The 18,822-nt window shown below is 48.6% G+C and overlaps 1 protein-coding gene across 1 annotated transcript; it reads left to right on the top strand.

Annotated features, from left to right (window-relative positions):
- Positions 1-997: 997 nt before the first annotated feature.
- Positions 998-1,735, top strand: PtA15_5A643 (uncharacterized protein; the record flags this gene model as incomplete). Its single annotated transcript, XM_053169426.1, has 2 exons — positions 998-1,168; positions 1,301-1,735. The coding sequence occupies 2 exons, from the start codon at positions 998-1,000 to the stop codon at positions 1,733-1,735; spliced, it is 606 nt and encodes a 201-aa protein (XP_053020624.1).
- Positions 1,736-18,822: the final 17,087 nt, after the last annotated feature.

The following is an 18,822-nucleotide window of genomic DNA, read 5'->3' on the forward strand; positions in this document are numbered from 1 at the left end:
CGCAGCGCAGCTGTTGTGGTGGCCGCTGCGCCGGTGCTACCGCTTGTTGGGTCGGGGAAAAAACGGGGCCTCGCTATTTGCAGCGATAGCGCAGCGGGACTGACGCTGCGCTACCGCTTTCTGGGCTGACCGCGCAGCGGTTCTCCGCTGCGCTGCCCTAAAAGACCGCTTTTTTGTAGCGCAGCGCAGCACTTCAGCCTTGAGGGAAGGCTTATGATTTATCTCTCAGTTCAAGCAGTACCAGAAAGTATCTGCTACACAACAAGCCAAGAATGAAATAAGAAAACTGAATAGACAGAATTGTAGGTTCTGTCCTTGTGAAAAATTGGACCTGCTGAACACTTGTCTTGTACTTGGAAAAATCATTCCAGCAGCCACAAACTGGTGGGTCCACACTTCGAACACATGAACTTCTATGATTTTTTGGAAACATTATTGAAATTCAGCCAATTGTGGTAGAAATAATCTGGCTTTTGTTAAGTTAGGGTTCCAGCGCTAGCAGTGATTAGCTTTCCCTGGCTGATAAAAGATGACCCACCGCAGGCCCTTCAAGGATTACGCAGTCTCAACAGATCGGAAAAAACTGTCTGAGTGGGGAAGTAATCATGTACTACCACTGATTTTTCTTCTAACTAAGTTTGGATGAAGCGGGGCCTGTTGACAAGACCACCGTCCAGCCAAGTTGTATCAGCACCTCTACATAAGAGCCTTCGGGACCAGTCGGAGGTTCATCAATCCCCAGCTCGCTTCACCGGCTGGTTTCTGTTCTCAAGGCCGCTGTCTTTTTTACCGCGAACTTGTTTGGTACTTGTGCCCTTACTGGTAAACTTGTTTGTTACTTGTGCCCGTAAAGATAGATATGCTGCTTCGACAGATTCTCACCATAGTTGAGTTCGCTGAACAGCTTTTCTTTACGACTCTTGAGAGTCATGGTCAAAATCTAACCGAGTTATCTGCATAGACTTATGCCATCATTGGGCCAACCTTCTCGATACCCATGGAAAAATCTGTTGCAAAAGCCGCAACGGAAGAAGTTGGTCTAGGAGACTCGTGGACCGTAGTTGATCAAGCGATGTTTCCTGAAATCGCACCAAGCTATAGATCAAAAGCAAACGTCAATGAGGACCTCTCCGGCGACAGAGAGGAAAAGCCACAGACTCACACCAAAGTTGAGTTTGCTTAACAGCTTTTCTTTTCGAATTGCAAGAGGAATGGTCAGAATCTAACTGAGTTTATTTGGATGCATATATGTATTTGTCATATCATTGCGTCTACCGCCTCGGTACTCACGGAACAAAAGGCTGTACAAGTTGCGAAGCAGGAAACGAATCTAGGATCCTCGCGCGTTAAAATGGACCGTCCGGAAATGGTACAAACCCGTGCATCCGCCAATCAAGCAGTTGTTCATGAAGAAATCGTCGAAGACCCTACGGGCAGATCAAGCGGTCTTCTACAGCCCCAAGACTCCGTAGACTTGCAATCCTCTAACTCTGAGTCTGAATCTGAGGAAGAAAACCGCCCTGAAGATGCTGCTGAGATCGCCAGAGTCGAAGAGGAAATGAAATTGCGCCTTCGGCTTCTCATTGCACCAATCTTTCCTGCTCTGATCAGCGGTTACGTCTTGGCCATGTACGCATCCAACCTTGACATTCCGGTACCTAACGGTTTGATTTTAATCACTGTATTTTGCGCTTGGGTCTTTGGTATTGGCGCAAACACAATGGCTACCATTTAATCCCAAAAATGATTGAAGCAACTGATGGGATTTCCAATCAAGCAGGCAACCAATATGATTTCTTGTTCTTGTTGGTTATCTTATAGGTTTCTCCCTCATTTAATGCCAATTTTGACTGTAGGTACCATTTCCTTCAAGGCTACCAAGAATTGAGATAAGTAAACTTGTATTTTCTCTATTGGAGTCATTTTCTTTGAGGCTACTTCATGTTCCTTTGCTGTGAAATAAGGTTTTATATCATCTTACAAGTCTTGAATGGCAATCTTTAGGCATTGAGATATGCAAAAATGTAAATCAGCCAAGTACTGACAAATGAATCTACATAAGTTTATTTTGAAGACTTTATGATACCTCTGGCCCTTGTTTCTAGTCTCACATTTGTCAGTTTTTAGAGCATCCTTACTGGTCAATCTAAGATTTCACAAGTTTTGAAGCAAAACCATTGCTAATTAAAGTAGCAAGAGTGAAATCAATTGTGTCAGTGGCTAGCAAGGTGCTGAGTTCTTTTTGGCGTGTGCATCAATGGGAGTTATTTTGTGAACTAGGCTTCCTTGCCAGTAAGTAGTAGCAAAGCGAGATGTGAAGTTGATCTGAGGGGTTTTCAACCTGGTAGACCATTTTGAGTTGGTGCGGCAGGTCATCCAAGAGGTCAACAGAAAAGTGGTTGAACAATTCTTGAGGGTTTGCGAGTGGACTTTGGATAAGTAGGATGCAGAAAAAATGATTTAGAGCTTTGCCTGTCTGCCAGCCTGCGGTTTTGCGCCAGCATTGGCAGTAATGCAAGTCTGAAGACCTCTTCTGTTTTCCGGTAAGTTTCATAGGTGCCTCCGTCAACTGTTTGCATGTCTGTGAAGCTAGTGATACCTTGTTGGTGTAACAGTAGCATACAAAGGTAATATTTCTTGCCTTTATTGACAGTGGCTAAATATACCAGGCCCATCATTTTTGTGTGTCTTTGCCTTGCTTCAAATCTGTTAATACCTTTGACGTGAAATGTTGCACAACCTTGTGATATAGGACAATGTTGCTCTAATCCCAAGGCTGATGGTGTTTTTGTGATTGCAACAGAAAACTTGGTCAGAGTGGTCCTGTGGATGGACTCATTGTTGACACACTTCTGGATGCCATCATCATCCACAGAATAGACCAACTGCTCATCCTTGAGGATTAAGGTGAGCCTTTTTCCACAGAATAGACTAACTGCTCATCCTTGAGGTGTAAGGTGAGCCTCTGGATTGGTGGCCATGATCTCTTGCTTGTCCAAAATTGGAATAGTTGGTGCACAGCTGTCAGGGGAGTGGTTCAATGATCTTCCTTCTGATGACCAATAAGACCAAGAAGAATGTAGGAAATTACCTTTGGATGGACCTATGTACCATCCATTTATGGATTTCCTGGTCTCATTGGTGTTGCCAAGCGCCATTGCTACGCGTTCAACACTTTTTGTGATATACAGCCATTCCAAAAAAGCTTGGATGCTTTGGAGAGAATTTCCAGTGAATTTCCACTGGAAATTCCTGTGAGATCACACGCCTAGGTGAACGGCCGCATTCCCATGAATTGGGAAAGCGGCCAGGATCTACACTAGCTGCGGAAAATGGTAAGCAAAGCAAACCATCTGCGCAGTCCAAAACTGGTTCCGCGGGGTTGCAAAGCTGACACATCAATTTGATGTTTTGCAGATTCAACTCCAACAACCAGCAAACTCAGGCTTGCAGAAAATCCCGGCCCCCAGCCACTAAGAGCAAGAATATCAGCTGAAACCAAAGTTGAGTACCTGATGTTTAAAGTTAAACTCAAGGTTAATCAGACTAGGCTAACACCAAATCCAAAATTCCTAAAGACATAGACACACAGGAAAAAACAGTTTGAACTGATCCCTCTCAAAGAGAAGGGGAGACAATCGGTGAGTAAAGTTGTCCAAGCTAGGCAAAAGAAACAAGAGGCTGATGGGGAGTGTGCTTATTCTTCTAACAGAAAAATTCACAAAGCTCCTCCGCCGTTTCACTGACAAAGAACCAGACAGACCCTAAGGGCCAAAAAAGGCAAAGAGTGTAAGAACGCAAGAGCTCCTCATCCAGATGAATGAAAAGCCCAAAAAGCTAATGCACTGTGTTGCTCTCCAGATTGCTCTGAGTCAATCCAAGTCAAAATTGGCACATCTTCTATTTTTCATTCTCATTATTCTCAGTAGAGAGTGGTCTACCACCTGCTCTTAGGTAACTCTCAATTGTCTCTCCTTATTCTTGTTTCTACATATCAATATCATGTACAGACTCTAATTAAGTAATAACTCTTAGTTGTCTGAATTATTTCAATTCCTATGGGATTTTCCAACCTTTTATGCAATCAAGTGACAAGGTTGGACATTTTGATATATGCAGGATGCCTATATCAAAATCAGGCAAGATAAATCAGGGACTTCTGGTTGGTTTTCCCGTATTTTGATTCCAGAATCAGAATCCTTGACCAATTTTCACCCTAAACTCCCATTCCAATGAACACACCTGGGTGTCATGGTGCCGGTTGTAAGATTACAGAGCCAGACCCAGACCCGCAGCAACCCGCAAGGAAGCTTGCATGGTTATCCAGAACCACAGACCAAGCTGCACAAAGAGGTAATCCCCCTCTAGCAGTCCAGACCCCCAACCAGACCCAATCACTAGCTGACAAGCTCTGCTCGCTCACTTGTAGATACGGTAACCTTAAAGGAAACCGCAGCCAGGAAGAACAGACCAGACCAAGCCTCCAAGTACGTACACCAGGAGAGATAGAGTTGACACCACCAAAGCTAACAAACTCTACACTCTTGGATCCCTTGTTTACCACATTGGAAACCAGACACAGGCCTCTCTACTCGCTAGAATCACGGGCATGGCTGTTTACGGTAAGCAGTCATCTTCCTTCTTCAGGAAGAGGCCCAGCAAGCTAACTTGTAGTGAACTATGTTCACCAAGAAGCTCCAGAACCAGCTCATCCGTATCAGCAGAGCAAGATCAAGTTTTTCCGTTAACTGGCCTCTGCTTTGATGAGTTAAACCAGACAGAAAAGAAAAAAAGCACAAGCAGAGTGGGAGATGTGTAGCTAACAAAGGCGCGCAGTATTGTACAACCTTTGTTAGACCCAAACAACTCCCGCCGACAACCAAACCTTAGAAAGACCACAAGCAAGAAACTAGAGGTCAATAGACCTGAAACCAAGCAACCATCCGCGCTGCTTTCAGGTAAAACAATCTTGTAGTTTAATTTTCTTTATTTTAATCTACAAATGTTGTATTACAGAAGATTGAAATAAAGCAAATAAAAATTTCAGTTGCTCCAAATTTTTCACCAGTCGCCCCAGTGGCCTGCATTTTTTTTTTGCTACCAAACGGTGTGAGAATGAAAGCTGGTAAGTCGGTGGAAATGTCCGCTAACCGCCTCCTTCAAGAATATTAGTGTCCAGGCTGTGTGATTGTCGGTAACTCGGCTCCGCACTGCTACTATCTGCTAGCCTTCAGCGCTCCTCTCTGAGCCTGATCTATAGTGTAATAATCCGCAATTGAATAAATCTTTGCACTCCGTAAGCACAGAATCCGCAAGTACTCCTGAAAGTAAAGATAAGGTCACAAATAATCTCCTAATAACTCTAGTATGTCTGTTTGTGTAAGTACAAGAATGAGTAATCTGTAGTAATGATAATGCTAGGATAATAGGATAATGTTCCCCCCAGAAATCCCTGAGCCCCCTTTTCCCGTCCTTCCCTCCTCGCACATTGCCATTCCCGCACGTCTGATACTTTCCCGCACTAGTCCCCCAGCTCCGCCCACTATTCCGCATGTCACTTTCCCAGAATCCGCTCCTCTCCGACGCTTGATCTCTCACCGTCCTCTGTCTAGCCCCCGCCAGTTGGTCTCTTGTCACCGCCTCCACCCCGGTTCCACCCGCTTTGGCTGTCGTGACTCACCCGCTGACGCGCCGCTGCTGCCAGTCCACGTGTGTAATCCGCCGCAGTCCAGCCCTGTCTTTTCCGCTCCAATCTGAATACCCAATCCAAAATCTGTGATCCGCAATCCGTGCATTCTGGTCCGCGCGTGACTTTCCGTAAACTTTCCTTAGCGCGCTTTCCTGACATCATCCTCAGTGCTTATGTCACCAGAATGCACTCTGCCTGAGCCGCTCTGTGCATTCCCGCCCGCACTATCCCCAAGTGGACATTCTACCACGCTTGCCTATATAAATCACCACATCCGCCCCAGTTTTTGAAGTCCTGCCCCCAGGATCTTCTCACACATTCGCCCGCTCCCACACACTTGACACATATCCCATACCCTACACCCATCCTTTCCCACACATCGCTCCTCATTCACCATGGTAGCTTGCAATTGTTGCACTAGACTCGGAATTCCTTGTGTCTACTCCCGCGCTGGCCGCGCCTGTAACAACTGCCGAGATTCAAAAAGCCGCTGCTCCGCCTTCACACCTAAATCCGACAGCTCCCTCAGACACCGCAAATTGCAAAACCGTCCGCCGCTGGCTCTCGTGTGAAACGTTCCCCGTCTATTATCTTGGTCAGTTCCCGCACCAAGTCGCCCTCTGCACACGGTGAAGACCTCATGACACCTCTGCCAAATCGTGCCAAATGCTCAAACGCCAAAGAATACGTTTGCCAAGCCCAGGCGTGGGCCCGCAAACACGGCGTTGTGGTGGACAATCTGGTACACGCGTAGGATCAAGACTTTATTGCGCGTGGCGCGCGCCAGCGGCCATCATTGGGTCCCGCGACTCAATCGAAGCTGATTATGTAATTTGATTGAGTCCCGCGACTCAATCAAAGCTGATTATGTAATCTGATTGGGTCCCGCGACTCAATCAAAGCTGATTATGTGATCTGATTGGGTCCCACGACTCAATCAAAGCTGATTATGTAATTTGATTGAGTCCCGCGACTCAATCGAAGCTGATTATGTAATTTGATTGAGTCCCGCGACTCAATCGAAGCTGATTATTTAATTTGATTGAGTCCTGCGACTCAATCAAAGTTATGGCGAAGCTTTCAGCCCTCAAGGCCTCCTCAAGTTCCACGGCGCAGCATGGCACATCCTGAAGGCGTTTCAGGTCTCCCTTTCTCCTCTTTTCTCTTTTTTCTGTGTTGGTGGTTTTGTTCTCCTGTCAGCTTTCTTTTCTTTTTTCATTATGTTTGTTATTTTCTTTTCTTATACACGCGCTTTGGACAGGTTTGGATGAGGAGGGTTGGTCTTGGTTTTTCTTTTGTTTTGTTTTGTTTCTGTCTCTTGCCTTGTTTTGTTCTAGCGCGCGTGTGCGCGCTAGGTTGTGATGAGCTGTCTGTTAGATGTCACAGTCCCCTGAGTCTGAGTTCAACGCAAACTCAGATGATGGGGCGGCATGGACCTACTCTGAACGAGAATTTCAGTCTTCCATCAAATTCAAAGTTATACGTCTTGGCAAGCTGTTTGCCCGAAGTTTCTCCTCCTTAAGGTTCATTTTTCCCTGCAACGCCGATCTCCTCCACCTCTCTGGTTTAGATCACACCCCGCCGGCAGTATCCCCGGCTCCTTCTTGAACTCAAACACCGCCAACGCGCATCTCCAGCTATTGTAAAATCAAAACCCCCTCACGCTCACACAACTCTCAGCGCTCACTCATGGCCAATCAACCCAGAGGGCATACAACACATTTCCCTTTCTTTTCCATTTCCCCTCCCCCAACTGCCGCCGGCCTAGCACCAAGCGGAGTTCCTCAGCGTCAACAAGCGTCTCAAACGTCCTCAGGAGCCCGCATCAACCTCTGCTGCTGGGCCGTCTTCAGTTCCTAGGCTGTCTCCCAATACTGGCTCAAAATGCCCCTCGGAGGATTCCTTGGATTGATCTTCAAAGCGTCCATGCCCTGCTGGCTCACAGACTCTAGGCCTCGCAGCTCGTTTTTCCGCTCGTCCGCGTGACCCGACGCCAATCGTTCTCTCCCCGGAGCCCACGTTTCCCCAAGCTCCCAGTAGGTAACTTTCCGCTCTACTTATTGTGTCACCGCTAACCATTGAACGCTTTTCCACTTCAGCCACCCCAACAAGGGACACCGAGATGGCACCAAACAACCCGTCTCATACCCCTTCCGGTTCACCACCCAGTTCTCCCCAATCCATTCCGCACACCAAAATCCCTCCAGCCGGAGCCGCCCGCGCCTCCTTGATCCATACGTTGGAGTCCACGAATCCGCCTTCTCCGCCAGCCAATACCAGTTCAAAAGCACCACCACTCCTTGCTCCGCCAAACGCTACCACCCGAGCCGTGTCTCCCGACCCTCCGCCTTCGCGCCCTCGAGCCGCGTCAGTGCCTACCCACCTGCCGCCGCCTCCCAAACAAACTGCGGACAAGGAAGCTGCGTTGCTCAATTGCCAGGTTGCGGAAATTTCCCGCAGCCTTCACAACACCTTCCCCAAAAATCCCCTCTGGGAGGAAGCTGTGTTTCCCGCCACTGCCGTACTCGAATACGTAGGCGCATTCCGCGAAAAGTACCGCGCTTTGCTTCACGTTGCCCCGGTAACACCCGCACAATGCCGTCATAGGTACACAAGTTTCCTCGCCGGGATCAACCAACTCGCCAATTGTCTTGAGCTAGCCATCATTGTTTCTGCCAACAAACGTACTCACCAAGCTCAACACAATTTAGAAGAAGCACTGCGCAACAAGCCGCACCCCGCACAACCTACTGCCACGGACATCCACGCCACTTTCCCTGCGGAGCGTACTCGCCGCTCCTCTCACTCCAACCTTCCCTAGCTTCCCTTTTTCCTAATTTTGTTGTTTCCCCCTCTTGTATCTAGTCCTATCCTGCGGTAAAAAAGATGCTCGTAATACACGCATGTTCTGAGCTCCGCACCCAAATTGTTTCCACCTTGAGAGAGAACTGAAAATCCAAAGCAAAGGGAGCAAAAAGGTCCGCCATCTAGAGAGAAAAAAAAAATCTTTTTATAAGTGCCTGGACCGCCCCAGAAAGAGAACCACTTTAGTCCCCGCACTTCCTTTTTCTATTTTATCCTTCTTTTTTTTTTTTTTTTTAAATCCTCCGCCATTTTACCGTAACACAATCCAGAAAGAAACCGCAATCCATGAGAGAGAAAAACCAGAGAACCACAATCCATGAGTGAGAATTCCGCAAGGTACCTGGTCCGCCCCAGAAGGATTTTCCGCACAAAATTCCCTGTACCCCGCACCTAGAAATACAGATAGACAACAAGCCAGTGAAACGTATAACAAAACTGAAACCAAACTCTATAGGATAACAAACATTCTGGGGTGGCTATGTAACCTGGCTGTAGACCAGATAGCGCACCCCCTCACCAATAATCACTTGTGGCCTTTGCCTGCCACGGCTTTCCCCGCCCCAGCCTTTTTACCGCTGTCCCCAGCGGTCCGCAAACGCCGACTCTGTTGCAACAGCAGAGGTGCCTGATCCGCACCATCCTCCTCTGACACAACTTCTGAGCCAGCATCTTGATCGCTAGACGCCGCACCCGTGTCTTCCGCCCCATCCGAGCTAGCCAAAGACAATGCGTCCCCCGGAAGCTGAACCTCTTCCTTGGAGTCATCCAATTCCGCAGTCTGATCAAAATCCGTAGAACCTTGTGCATAAAAAAGCTTGACGTGCGTCGCCGCCGCCCGCCGCTTCAAAGGCGTCCCGTCCAGCTCTTCCAGCTCATAACTCCCACCAGGAAATTGCAACACAATGCAATAAGGGCAATTCCGTTGGTTAGCAAACAGCTTGCCCCATTGCAACTCAAGGCTACAATTGTAAAGAATAACCAAATCCCCCTTGCGGAGAGAATCCCACAACCAATGGGAGCAGCGGCGGTCCCAGTACCAGACCGCCTTAGCACAACTATCCTTGAGGCGCGCCGCCGCCTTTGCAATAACTGAATCCCGCCGCAACAGCTGCTTGTCTCGCGCCAAGAGCAGGTCGTCCGCCAATTTAACTTTCCACCATTCCACCGCCAGATACATACCCAAACAGCATCTTGTACGGCAAATACCCCGTCGTTTGTTTAGTGGAAATCCGATCCGCAAACAAGACGGCGGGCAAATACTGCTGCCACTTCTTACCGTCTTTGCCGCACAGCTTTACCAGAGCGCTCTTTATTGGCTGATGGCCGCATTCAATCATTCCCGCACCCTCTGGATAGTACTCCGTCACCTTGCCAAAATTAGCGCCGCACGACTCCACCAATTTCCGCAAACCGCCACAAAACTCCGCACCGCCGTCTACAGTGATAAGTTGTACACTTCCAAACCGCGCAAACCAGTCTTCTTCCAAAAACTGTTTGACTTTCTCCGCTGTAAGATTCACCAGCGGCCGCGCCTCCACCCAACCAGAAAGATTGTCCCGGGCCACGAGCAAGTACTTGAACTTCCCCGCCTTAATGTGCACTGCGTCCATAGATATCCTACTGAATAGCATGTCCGTTTCCGTAGGTTTCCCAATCTCTTTAGGCAGACGCAGACTACGCCTCTGACATTGCTTGCAACTCCGCACCCATTGCCGCACACTCCTTGTGATACCTGACCACCAAAACCGCGACTGGACGCGCCGTTTGGTTTCTGCTTCGCCTCAGTGACCCAACTCCTTGTGTAAGCTCCGCAAGACAGCCTCTTGATCAATGCGCCGAGTCACCACCACTAGGTGTACCGGCGTACTCCGACGCCACAGCTGGCCCTCATGCACAAAGAAATTCGCCGCTTTACGCTTGATCCAGCGCTGCACCGTTGACCCAATTCCCGCGGGGTAGCGAAGAGTCGTCAAGAACGCCACCAAGTACTTGTATCTAGCCGTCTGCTTCACTGCCAAGCCTCCACCCTCCTTCACGACCGCGTCCCTTGCCATTTGTACATCAAGAATGCGCTGCTCAACGTCCAGCTGTTCCGCCAGCGCAAATCAATCCTCATTGTTGCCCAGCGGAATGCGGGAAAGCGCGTCTGGTAACGTGAACGCCTTTCCCGGCACGTGCACCACTTTCAAAGAAAACAACTGCAAGAATGCCACCCACCGTGTCATAGGGGCATTAGGCAACAACGGACAGTTGATCATCCGCACCAATGCCTCCGCATCAACCAGTAATTTGAAATAGATGCCCCACAGTATGTGTTGCAATCTCCGCACAATTTTTGCCACTCCGCACAGTTCCAGCTTTGGTTGAGAATACCGCAACTCCACGTCTGTAAACGTCACCAACTCATACAGCACAGGCCGATCCTTCCCGTCCTCTTCCTGGGTGAGTACTCCGCCCGCACCAAACTCACTTGAGTCCACGGCCAAACAAATTCCGCCGCTATTGTAGTCAAGTTCCTTTAACAAGATCTTTCTGCCTATGTCCTTCAGCATTGCAAATGCCTTGTCGCATTCTTGGGTCCAGTTCCATTCCGCATTCTTGCGTGTCAACCTCCGCATTGGACTTGCAATTTCTGCAAACCTCTCAATGAACATGCGCACAAAGCTGCATAGCCCAAGGAACTGCAAAATGTGAGACGCCGTCTGTGGTTTTGGCCAGTCCAGTATCTTGTTCCGCTTTGGCTCCGCGAACCCGCCGCCTGTCTTGAGACACCTTGTGCCCAAGAACCTCCAGCGCCGGTACAAAAACCGCAAAATTCTTCCCTGAAACTGTAAGGCCTGCTTCCTTGATCCAAAACAGAACCTGCTCCAGGGCCACCGCGTACTCCCAAATAAACCAACGTATATTAGGGTTTTCTGCCAACACCGCTCCGCCGTAGTCACTCCTTGGTCCCTTCATGGCCGCATTGTCAATAAATATCTGCGCTGCGTGGGGTAACTCATCCTGAAGGATCCAGGACATCTGCGCCTGATACACCACCACCAATTTAGTAGCCCCTTGCAGAAGTCGGGTAAGCTGCAAGCGCCCCAGTTGCGTCTCAAATGCCGTCAGCGGCCTTGACTCCAGATGCAATTCCCGCTGGTTTTATCCGCCCATAACGTCCACCAGACCATAGCAAACCTGCCCCGTCATAGTTTCAATAAACTCCTCTATGCGCCGCGGCAACCCAGCGTCCCGTATAGTGACCAAATTAAGCCGTTGCAAGTCATGCACAATCCGCAGACTCTTCTTGTCCTGCTTAATTACCGCAAAGATTGGGCTAGAATAGCTTGAGCATGATTGCTTGTACAACCCCGTCTGCAACCGTTCCTGCACAAGTTCCATCATCTCCCCGCAAATTGCTGCCGGTATAGGAATGGGCTGTATCTGCCATGGCTTGTGCGGAACAGTGGGTATTTGATAAGGATCCCCAAAACTCCATTTGAGTAAGCCCCAATCCTCTGGCCCAAATGACAAAGCCTTTCCCCACAGCGTAATGGCCTCCACCAACAGGTGAAACTCCTCCTCATGGTGCCATTCCGGCGGCCCAAAGTTGAGGCTAGCCATCCGTTCCACCGTAACCCGCTTTGTTGGCTCAAACCTTGGCGGAACCCAATGTAAAGGTGTCTTGAACGGATCCCGGCTCCACTTGATCTCCCTCAGTGGTGGGTTGAGCTCCTGCGGCATAGCTACATTCCGCGGCCGCACCTTTTTTGCCACCGGTTTGTACCTCCCACCGTTGACTCACCCCATTCTCTCTTCTCCGCCGTCACCAATTGTCCTGGACACAATCAAACCCCTGCGCGGACATCTCATTTCGCTCACGACCATGGCACAGTGGTAGGGTTTTGTAGACAACCAACTCGGAAGTGCATACTTGGGAGGACTTACTTGTACACTGCTTGCCTCCACCACACAGTTCCTAATTTCCGCTCCAACTTTCCCGCTCTTTTCCATTCCTACTTCCCGCCTGTTACTCGTCCCTGTTGCAGAGTCACGGCTTACCACAGTGGCGCTGTGGTAGTGCTTTGATCCTTCCACACTCAGAGATGCACACAATGGAAAGCTCACTTTGGTATTGACTTGCCAATACCCTCCTGCCTCTTGAATGTCAACCGTCTGAGCTGAGTCAAAGCTTCCTCCGCCCAGATAGCTCGGCAAACAACTAAAAATCCTCCGCGGGAGGCTCCGCACAGTGATGCGGTGCCCCATTGCCCACCTCCGTCACCCAGTCTCTGCTTTAAGGCTGACAGATGACCGTCTTGTACTGCTTCCGATGAGTCCCTTCCACCCGCATCACTTCCTCTTGCCTTGCGGGACAGAAGCGCAATTGCGCTTGAAAAGCAAAGAGAGCCGGTTGACCAAGAATGATTTCATGAGACCTGGTCACCAAGAACAACAACTTCTTGACCACTTTTGCTACTTCCACGGTCTCTGCTTCCGCTATCCTGTCTACTTCACAACTAAACCCGCCCATCGTGCGGATTCTGATGTGTGTTTTCCGCAGCACCAAGTTGGCCTCCGTCGCCAAATCCGCCGGAAGAATATTGATCATGGACCCCGTGTCAATCATGGCCCATTTTGTGATGTTTCCTACCCTCATACTCACGTATCCCAGTGGACAGGACACAGCTGTAGACGGTAGGATGGGAAGTGAATCCATTGAGTGTCCAAACTCCGCACACTTAACCTCTGCCGTTTCCGTGTTAGTGGTGAAAACCAACGCCGCGGGCTTCTTTTCCCCTGACGCCTCTCTCAGCATGCTAATCATCTCGTCCGCCATCACCAGGGAAATTGCCGCCAGCTACCTCAAGGTAAGGGCGACTGTGGTTTCCGCGCCCATTTCTCTTTGTGCAAACTCTGCCGCCTTTTTCTTGTTGCCCCCCGCCACCGGAGCTACTGGAAGCTGCTTGACTGGCTCCAGTCTGGCTTTAGGCGCGGGAGCAGGATCCAAATCCATCTTTTCCAAGCGCTCCCCCAAGAAGACTTCCCCCGTCTGTACCCCAATGTTCACCTTTCCCTTTGCTAAAGGTTGTCCGGCCTGCACCACATCCCTTGGAATCGGTCCATCCACTGGTGTACAATCCAGCCAAAAGAAAGCGCTTCCCCATGAGGAAACCTTTCCCGCAGCCCAATCCGTTTCAAAGTACTCGCACTGATTCCGCATATGACCAGTTTCCTTGCAGGAGTCGCACACCGGAGGTCCTTGCCTCCACAGCGGCATTCCGCCATCCACCTGAGGACCCGCGGGAGCGACTACTGGTGCCACGGCCGCCTGTTGCTCCTTCAGTTGCTTGTGCGCCGTTTTCTGCATGAACAGTTTTAGCTCCTTCAGCGTATCCGCCAGGTCACTCACATCTTTGACCGTCACCGGCGCCTGCGGAGCCGGTTCCGCCCTCACAACCGCATCTCCTTGGCTGTTGTTCATGAGCTCCAATACTTTGAGTTCCGCTTTGACGGCAGACCGTAACTCCTTCATGCTGGGCAACATTTTCGGCCCTCCAAGTCGTGGTTTAACCATCAAACCTCGCTCATTGAGCCCCCGCAGCACCTTCTCTGTGAATGTTTGATTGAATCCCTTCAAGAAAATCCGCTTGGTCGTGCCCATGTTGGCCGTCACAATCTTGTTCCGCTCCAAATACCGCAGCACCTTATTGAAACTGGTAATGTAGGACACGTACTCTGCCCTTGTCCGAACACCACCCTTTTCCTCACGCTCCAAAGCCACCTTCTCCAGGTTGCTCTCCTGATACCTAGGTCCACGATCTTCCCACCTCTCAAGTATCCAGACCATAGCACGGTGGTATTTGACACCTTTTTTGGGCCCGTTGAATACTGATTTGTTGAATAGTCGAGTATTTGGAGATATTCAAACAAAAAACTCCCAAAAATCACCAAAAACGCCAAAAAAGACATTTGTGGCTCTTTTATTAGTTTCTGAGAATCCACAATTCTCAATTTCATTCCAAACAGTCATGTATTTCATTTAAGCACTATTTTTAATCAACTTGGCGTGTATTATAGCTATTTTTTTGCTTGGCGTGTATTATATGTATGTTTTTGAGAGAAAAAGTTGAAATAAACAAGAAAAACTGAAAACTAATCATCAATTTTAATTGAATTGTATGCCTTATCAAGTAAATTGCCTTGGAGCCAAGATTGATACACATGTTAGATTCAACTGAGTCGCCGGAGAGAGAAAACCTTTTTACAGCAACTAGATTGCCTGACTGAGAGAAAACCCGTTCACTCGCTGCTGAACTGGCCGGAATTGCAAGGAAGTCCTTGGCAATCATTGAGAGGGTCAGAAGCACAAACTGATTACCTTTCCACCAAGTGATAATATCGGTCTCAAAAGGTGGTTCAGGCATCTGCAGATAGGTCAAAATTTCATTGGTTGGAGACTGCTTTGATATCTTCTTGTATTTCTGTAACAGGTGGAACTGAAGCTTCTCTTTTGCCTTCATGGAAACCGATTCAGAAGGCAATTCATCGTTCTTTGGTTTCTTCTTGACGGAAGACTTTGCTGAGTAATCATCAAATGTTGCTTGTAAAACTTTCATCGCTTCGTCTTTTGATTTGATCTGGGTCAGCCTAAAGGCACCCCAAACTTTTACTTCATGTACACCAGTTTGGGGTGCAGAGCCAATGCACACCAGAGGGGTTGGGGTCTTTGCGGGTCTACCCCAATAATGTTGGGGTACAACATGGTGTACACCATATCAGCTGGGGTGAGCCTCATAGCACCCCAAAAACCTCAATTTCCGTGGTGTGCACAGACAAAGCACACCATCATAGATGGGGTGCCTAATTCCCGCGCACAAATTCTTGATAGAGCAGTAATCTGGGAAAGGGGTTCCCCACTCGGCACCCCAGATATACCTGGGGTGTTACACCCTGCACCCATGATTCCTGGGGTGCCCAAGCAACCATCTGACTTCCCATCACCCATCACCCAGCTTAACACCACTCTGCAACCAACTCTCTGAAGACTTCACCCCACTCAGCAACCATGTCAAACCCTCCACAGCAGCTCAACACCAGCACTGGTACCCCATCAACAACCGGAGTTACTGTACCCCCAGCGGTTTGGGAACAGATGCAAAACCTCCTCACGATGTTTGGTCCTCAGGCTAGTGCTAATCGTTTGGCTGCTATTACCCCCCCCCCCGCCTCGGCTCCTATAATCACTCCTGTAAATCCTGTGTTGGCTCCCTTGGATCCTATGTCAACCCCATTGACTCCATTGGCGGTGGCACCAACCACCCCTTTGTTGGGTCCTTCATTGGCACCATCCAAAAATTCCTCAGACAAAGCTACTGAATCTCCAGCTCGTGCAATCTCCCTGGTGCCGCAGTCAGCTCAGGGTCATGATACTAATCCGGAGGCGCAAATTGATGTGATCACAAATTTAAACATATTTAATTACTCCACCGGTCGTAAGTGCCTTCTAGGCCCAGAAGTATCAGAAACTACCAGAACTAACTGATTTTTATTTTTATTTTCAGAACCATTGGATCCCCCCCCTTCTGCCCAGTTTCTCTCAATGGACGACTTGGTGATCAGGTTTTGTCAAAACTGGGCCAAATCACATGGATATGCGGTCGCCAAGTCTCGCTCGAATGCCAACAAAAATGTTTACATCCAATGCGATCGTTCCGGCGAATTTCGCGGCTCAATAATGAATCTCTCTGGGCAAAAACATCGACCTCGAAGATATCGTGCCCCTTTGAAGTCAAAGTTTCTATTCCGACCAGCAAGAAAATTGCGAATAAGACTTGGACACTAGAGATCCGACACGGCGGACACAACCACCAAGCATCTTCTGGACCCTCTTCCCACACCTCTCACAAAAAGCTTCTTCCCGAGCAAGTGGAAGAAATCCAAAAGCTATCTCAGTCAAATTTGAAACCTGCACAGATTTTACTGCAGCTTTAAACCTCTGACAATGAAACTTATGCAACTAACAAGACTATTAGCAACGCTCTTCAAAAAATTTGTCGCGAGGTTTTGGATGGAAGGTCACCAACCGAAGCGCTTTTATGCATCTTGAGAGAATCTAACTGGCTTGTTGACGTCAAGGTTTCCCCCGATACTGGCGCGATTCTATTGATTTTTTGTGCCCATCCCGGCTCCGTTCACCTTGCTCAAATCAATCATCACGTGGCCCTGATGGATTCGACTTACAAGACAAACAAATACGACCTCCCATTGCTTTATGTCATTGGTCAGGCCGCCTTGAACCAGTCGTTCACGATTGCTTTTTGTTTTATGGCTCATGAAGATGCGGACAGCTATTTGTGGTCGGTCAGCTGCCTGAAGAAGCATATCTGGCGACCCCTTCGCATCCCAAAAGTATTTATCACCAATCGGGACAGTGCCTTACAAGGCGCATTGGCGAAAATCTTTCCTGATACACAAGCAAATCTGTGCACTTGGCACCTCAACAAGAACATCACCACTCATTGTAAAAAATACTTTCCACCCCCTCCAGATAAACCAAAACCCAAACCTCAGTTGCAAAACGTCTCGTCTCCGCCGCAAGAACCACCACCAGATCCCTGGAAGGAATTTATGACTGTTTGGGGCAGCCTCACCCAAGCAAAAACTCCCGATATCTACTCCGAACGACTCGCAGATTTGAAGAAGCACCTTGCAACTCGCCCAGCTGTCCTCGAATATATTGAGAGTTCTATTCTCCCGGTGAAGGAACTCTTTGTGGTTGCATGGGCATGCCAGTATGCTCACCTTTGAAATCTCAACACTTCTCGGGTTGAATCCAGCCACGCCTATGTCAAAACATTCATCAAGAACTCCACCGGCGACTTGCTTTTGGTATTCAAATCATTGGCTCTTGCGGTCGATGCACAAATCAACCATGTGCATGAGTCGATTGGTCGGGATACTGTCAAGACCCTGGTAAATGTGCCCAAGTGTTTTGTGCCACTTCTCGGCAATATCTCAACTTTTGCACTCAAGGAATGCCTCCAACAATTTGAACGGCTCAAGAACCTCGATCCGACGGAACCTTGCTCAAATACAGTTAGGATTGGACTTGGAATCCCATGTGCCCATAGGATTGCGGATATTTTGGAAGGTGGAGATGTGTTATCTCCAGATGACTTCCACTGCCAATGGAATCTCAAGTATAATCCCGAGATAACGGTAAGTCCCTGTTTTCTCAAAGATCATCTGTCCTCAGTGTGGTTCTGAATGTTGTGTGGCCTTCCTGCAGAAATCCGAAGACCGCAAGGTTGATTTGGACGAAGAAATGAAGCTGCTCACAGTGGCCCTCTCACACGAACCACCCAGCAAGCTGGCGGATTTGATTGACCAAATGAAAAGTATTGCCGCTGGAACCCATGTCGCTGTCGCAGTTCAAGCACCCAAAGTCAAAAAGAATACCAAAGGTTGCCCGTCAGCAAAAAAACGCAAACGCTCTTCAACAGCAACCAAGAGGAACCCTTCGGCGTTTGAGCTTGTTGAAGCAAAGCTCAAACGCGAACATCTTTCTCAAAAGCAAGCATCAAAGGTGCCCAAGGGAAACAAATCAAAACGTGTCAAACTCGAAAGCAAAGGCAAAGACAAAGGCAAAGGCAAAGACAAAAGCAAAGGCAAAGACAAAGGCAAAGGCAAAGACAAAAGCAAAGGCAAAGGCAAATCATGTGATTCTGGCAGTGAGGAAGAGGACAATAACATTGAAAACAAAGATTACGACAACAACAAAGAAAGCGATGGTGTGGATAAGGAACAAATAGAAAAGTACATGTCCCAAATCCCCAACTATCTTCAACAGTTCATCCTTGGTGTGTTCGATCCCCCTGGCAATGGAAACTGCGGCTTTCATTGCATTGCACAAGCCCTTGGTTACATAGACAACGGGTGGCTCCGAGTCCAGAAAGAGATGGTCAAAGAGGCGACCAAAAACCGAGGAGTTTACTCAAAGTTACAGGGAGGTGAAGGCCAACTGAAATCAGTCATCGAAAGCCTCATGGTGGAGAACAAGGAGGCAAACATTGGCCGCGATCAATGGCTCTCCAAGTTGGCACACGGTCAGATCATTGCGAACACTTACAGACGACCAATCGTTTTTCTTTCAATCAAAGACTGCAGCACCTACCTTCCGCTACGTGTTGGCCCCAAAGATTCAGTCCCAATTTACCTACTCTATGTCGATGATTCTCACTGGGTTTTGGCTAATGTTGGGGGGAAGGATAGTGTCAAACCCA

The sequence above is a fragment of the Puccinia triticina genome, chromosome 5A (assembly GCF_026914185.1).
Source record: "Puccinia triticina chromosome 5A, complete sequence".
Classification (NCBI taxonomy): domain Eukaryota; kingdom Fungi; phylum Basidiomycota; class Pucciniomycetes; order Pucciniales; family Pucciniaceae; genus Puccinia; species Puccinia triticina.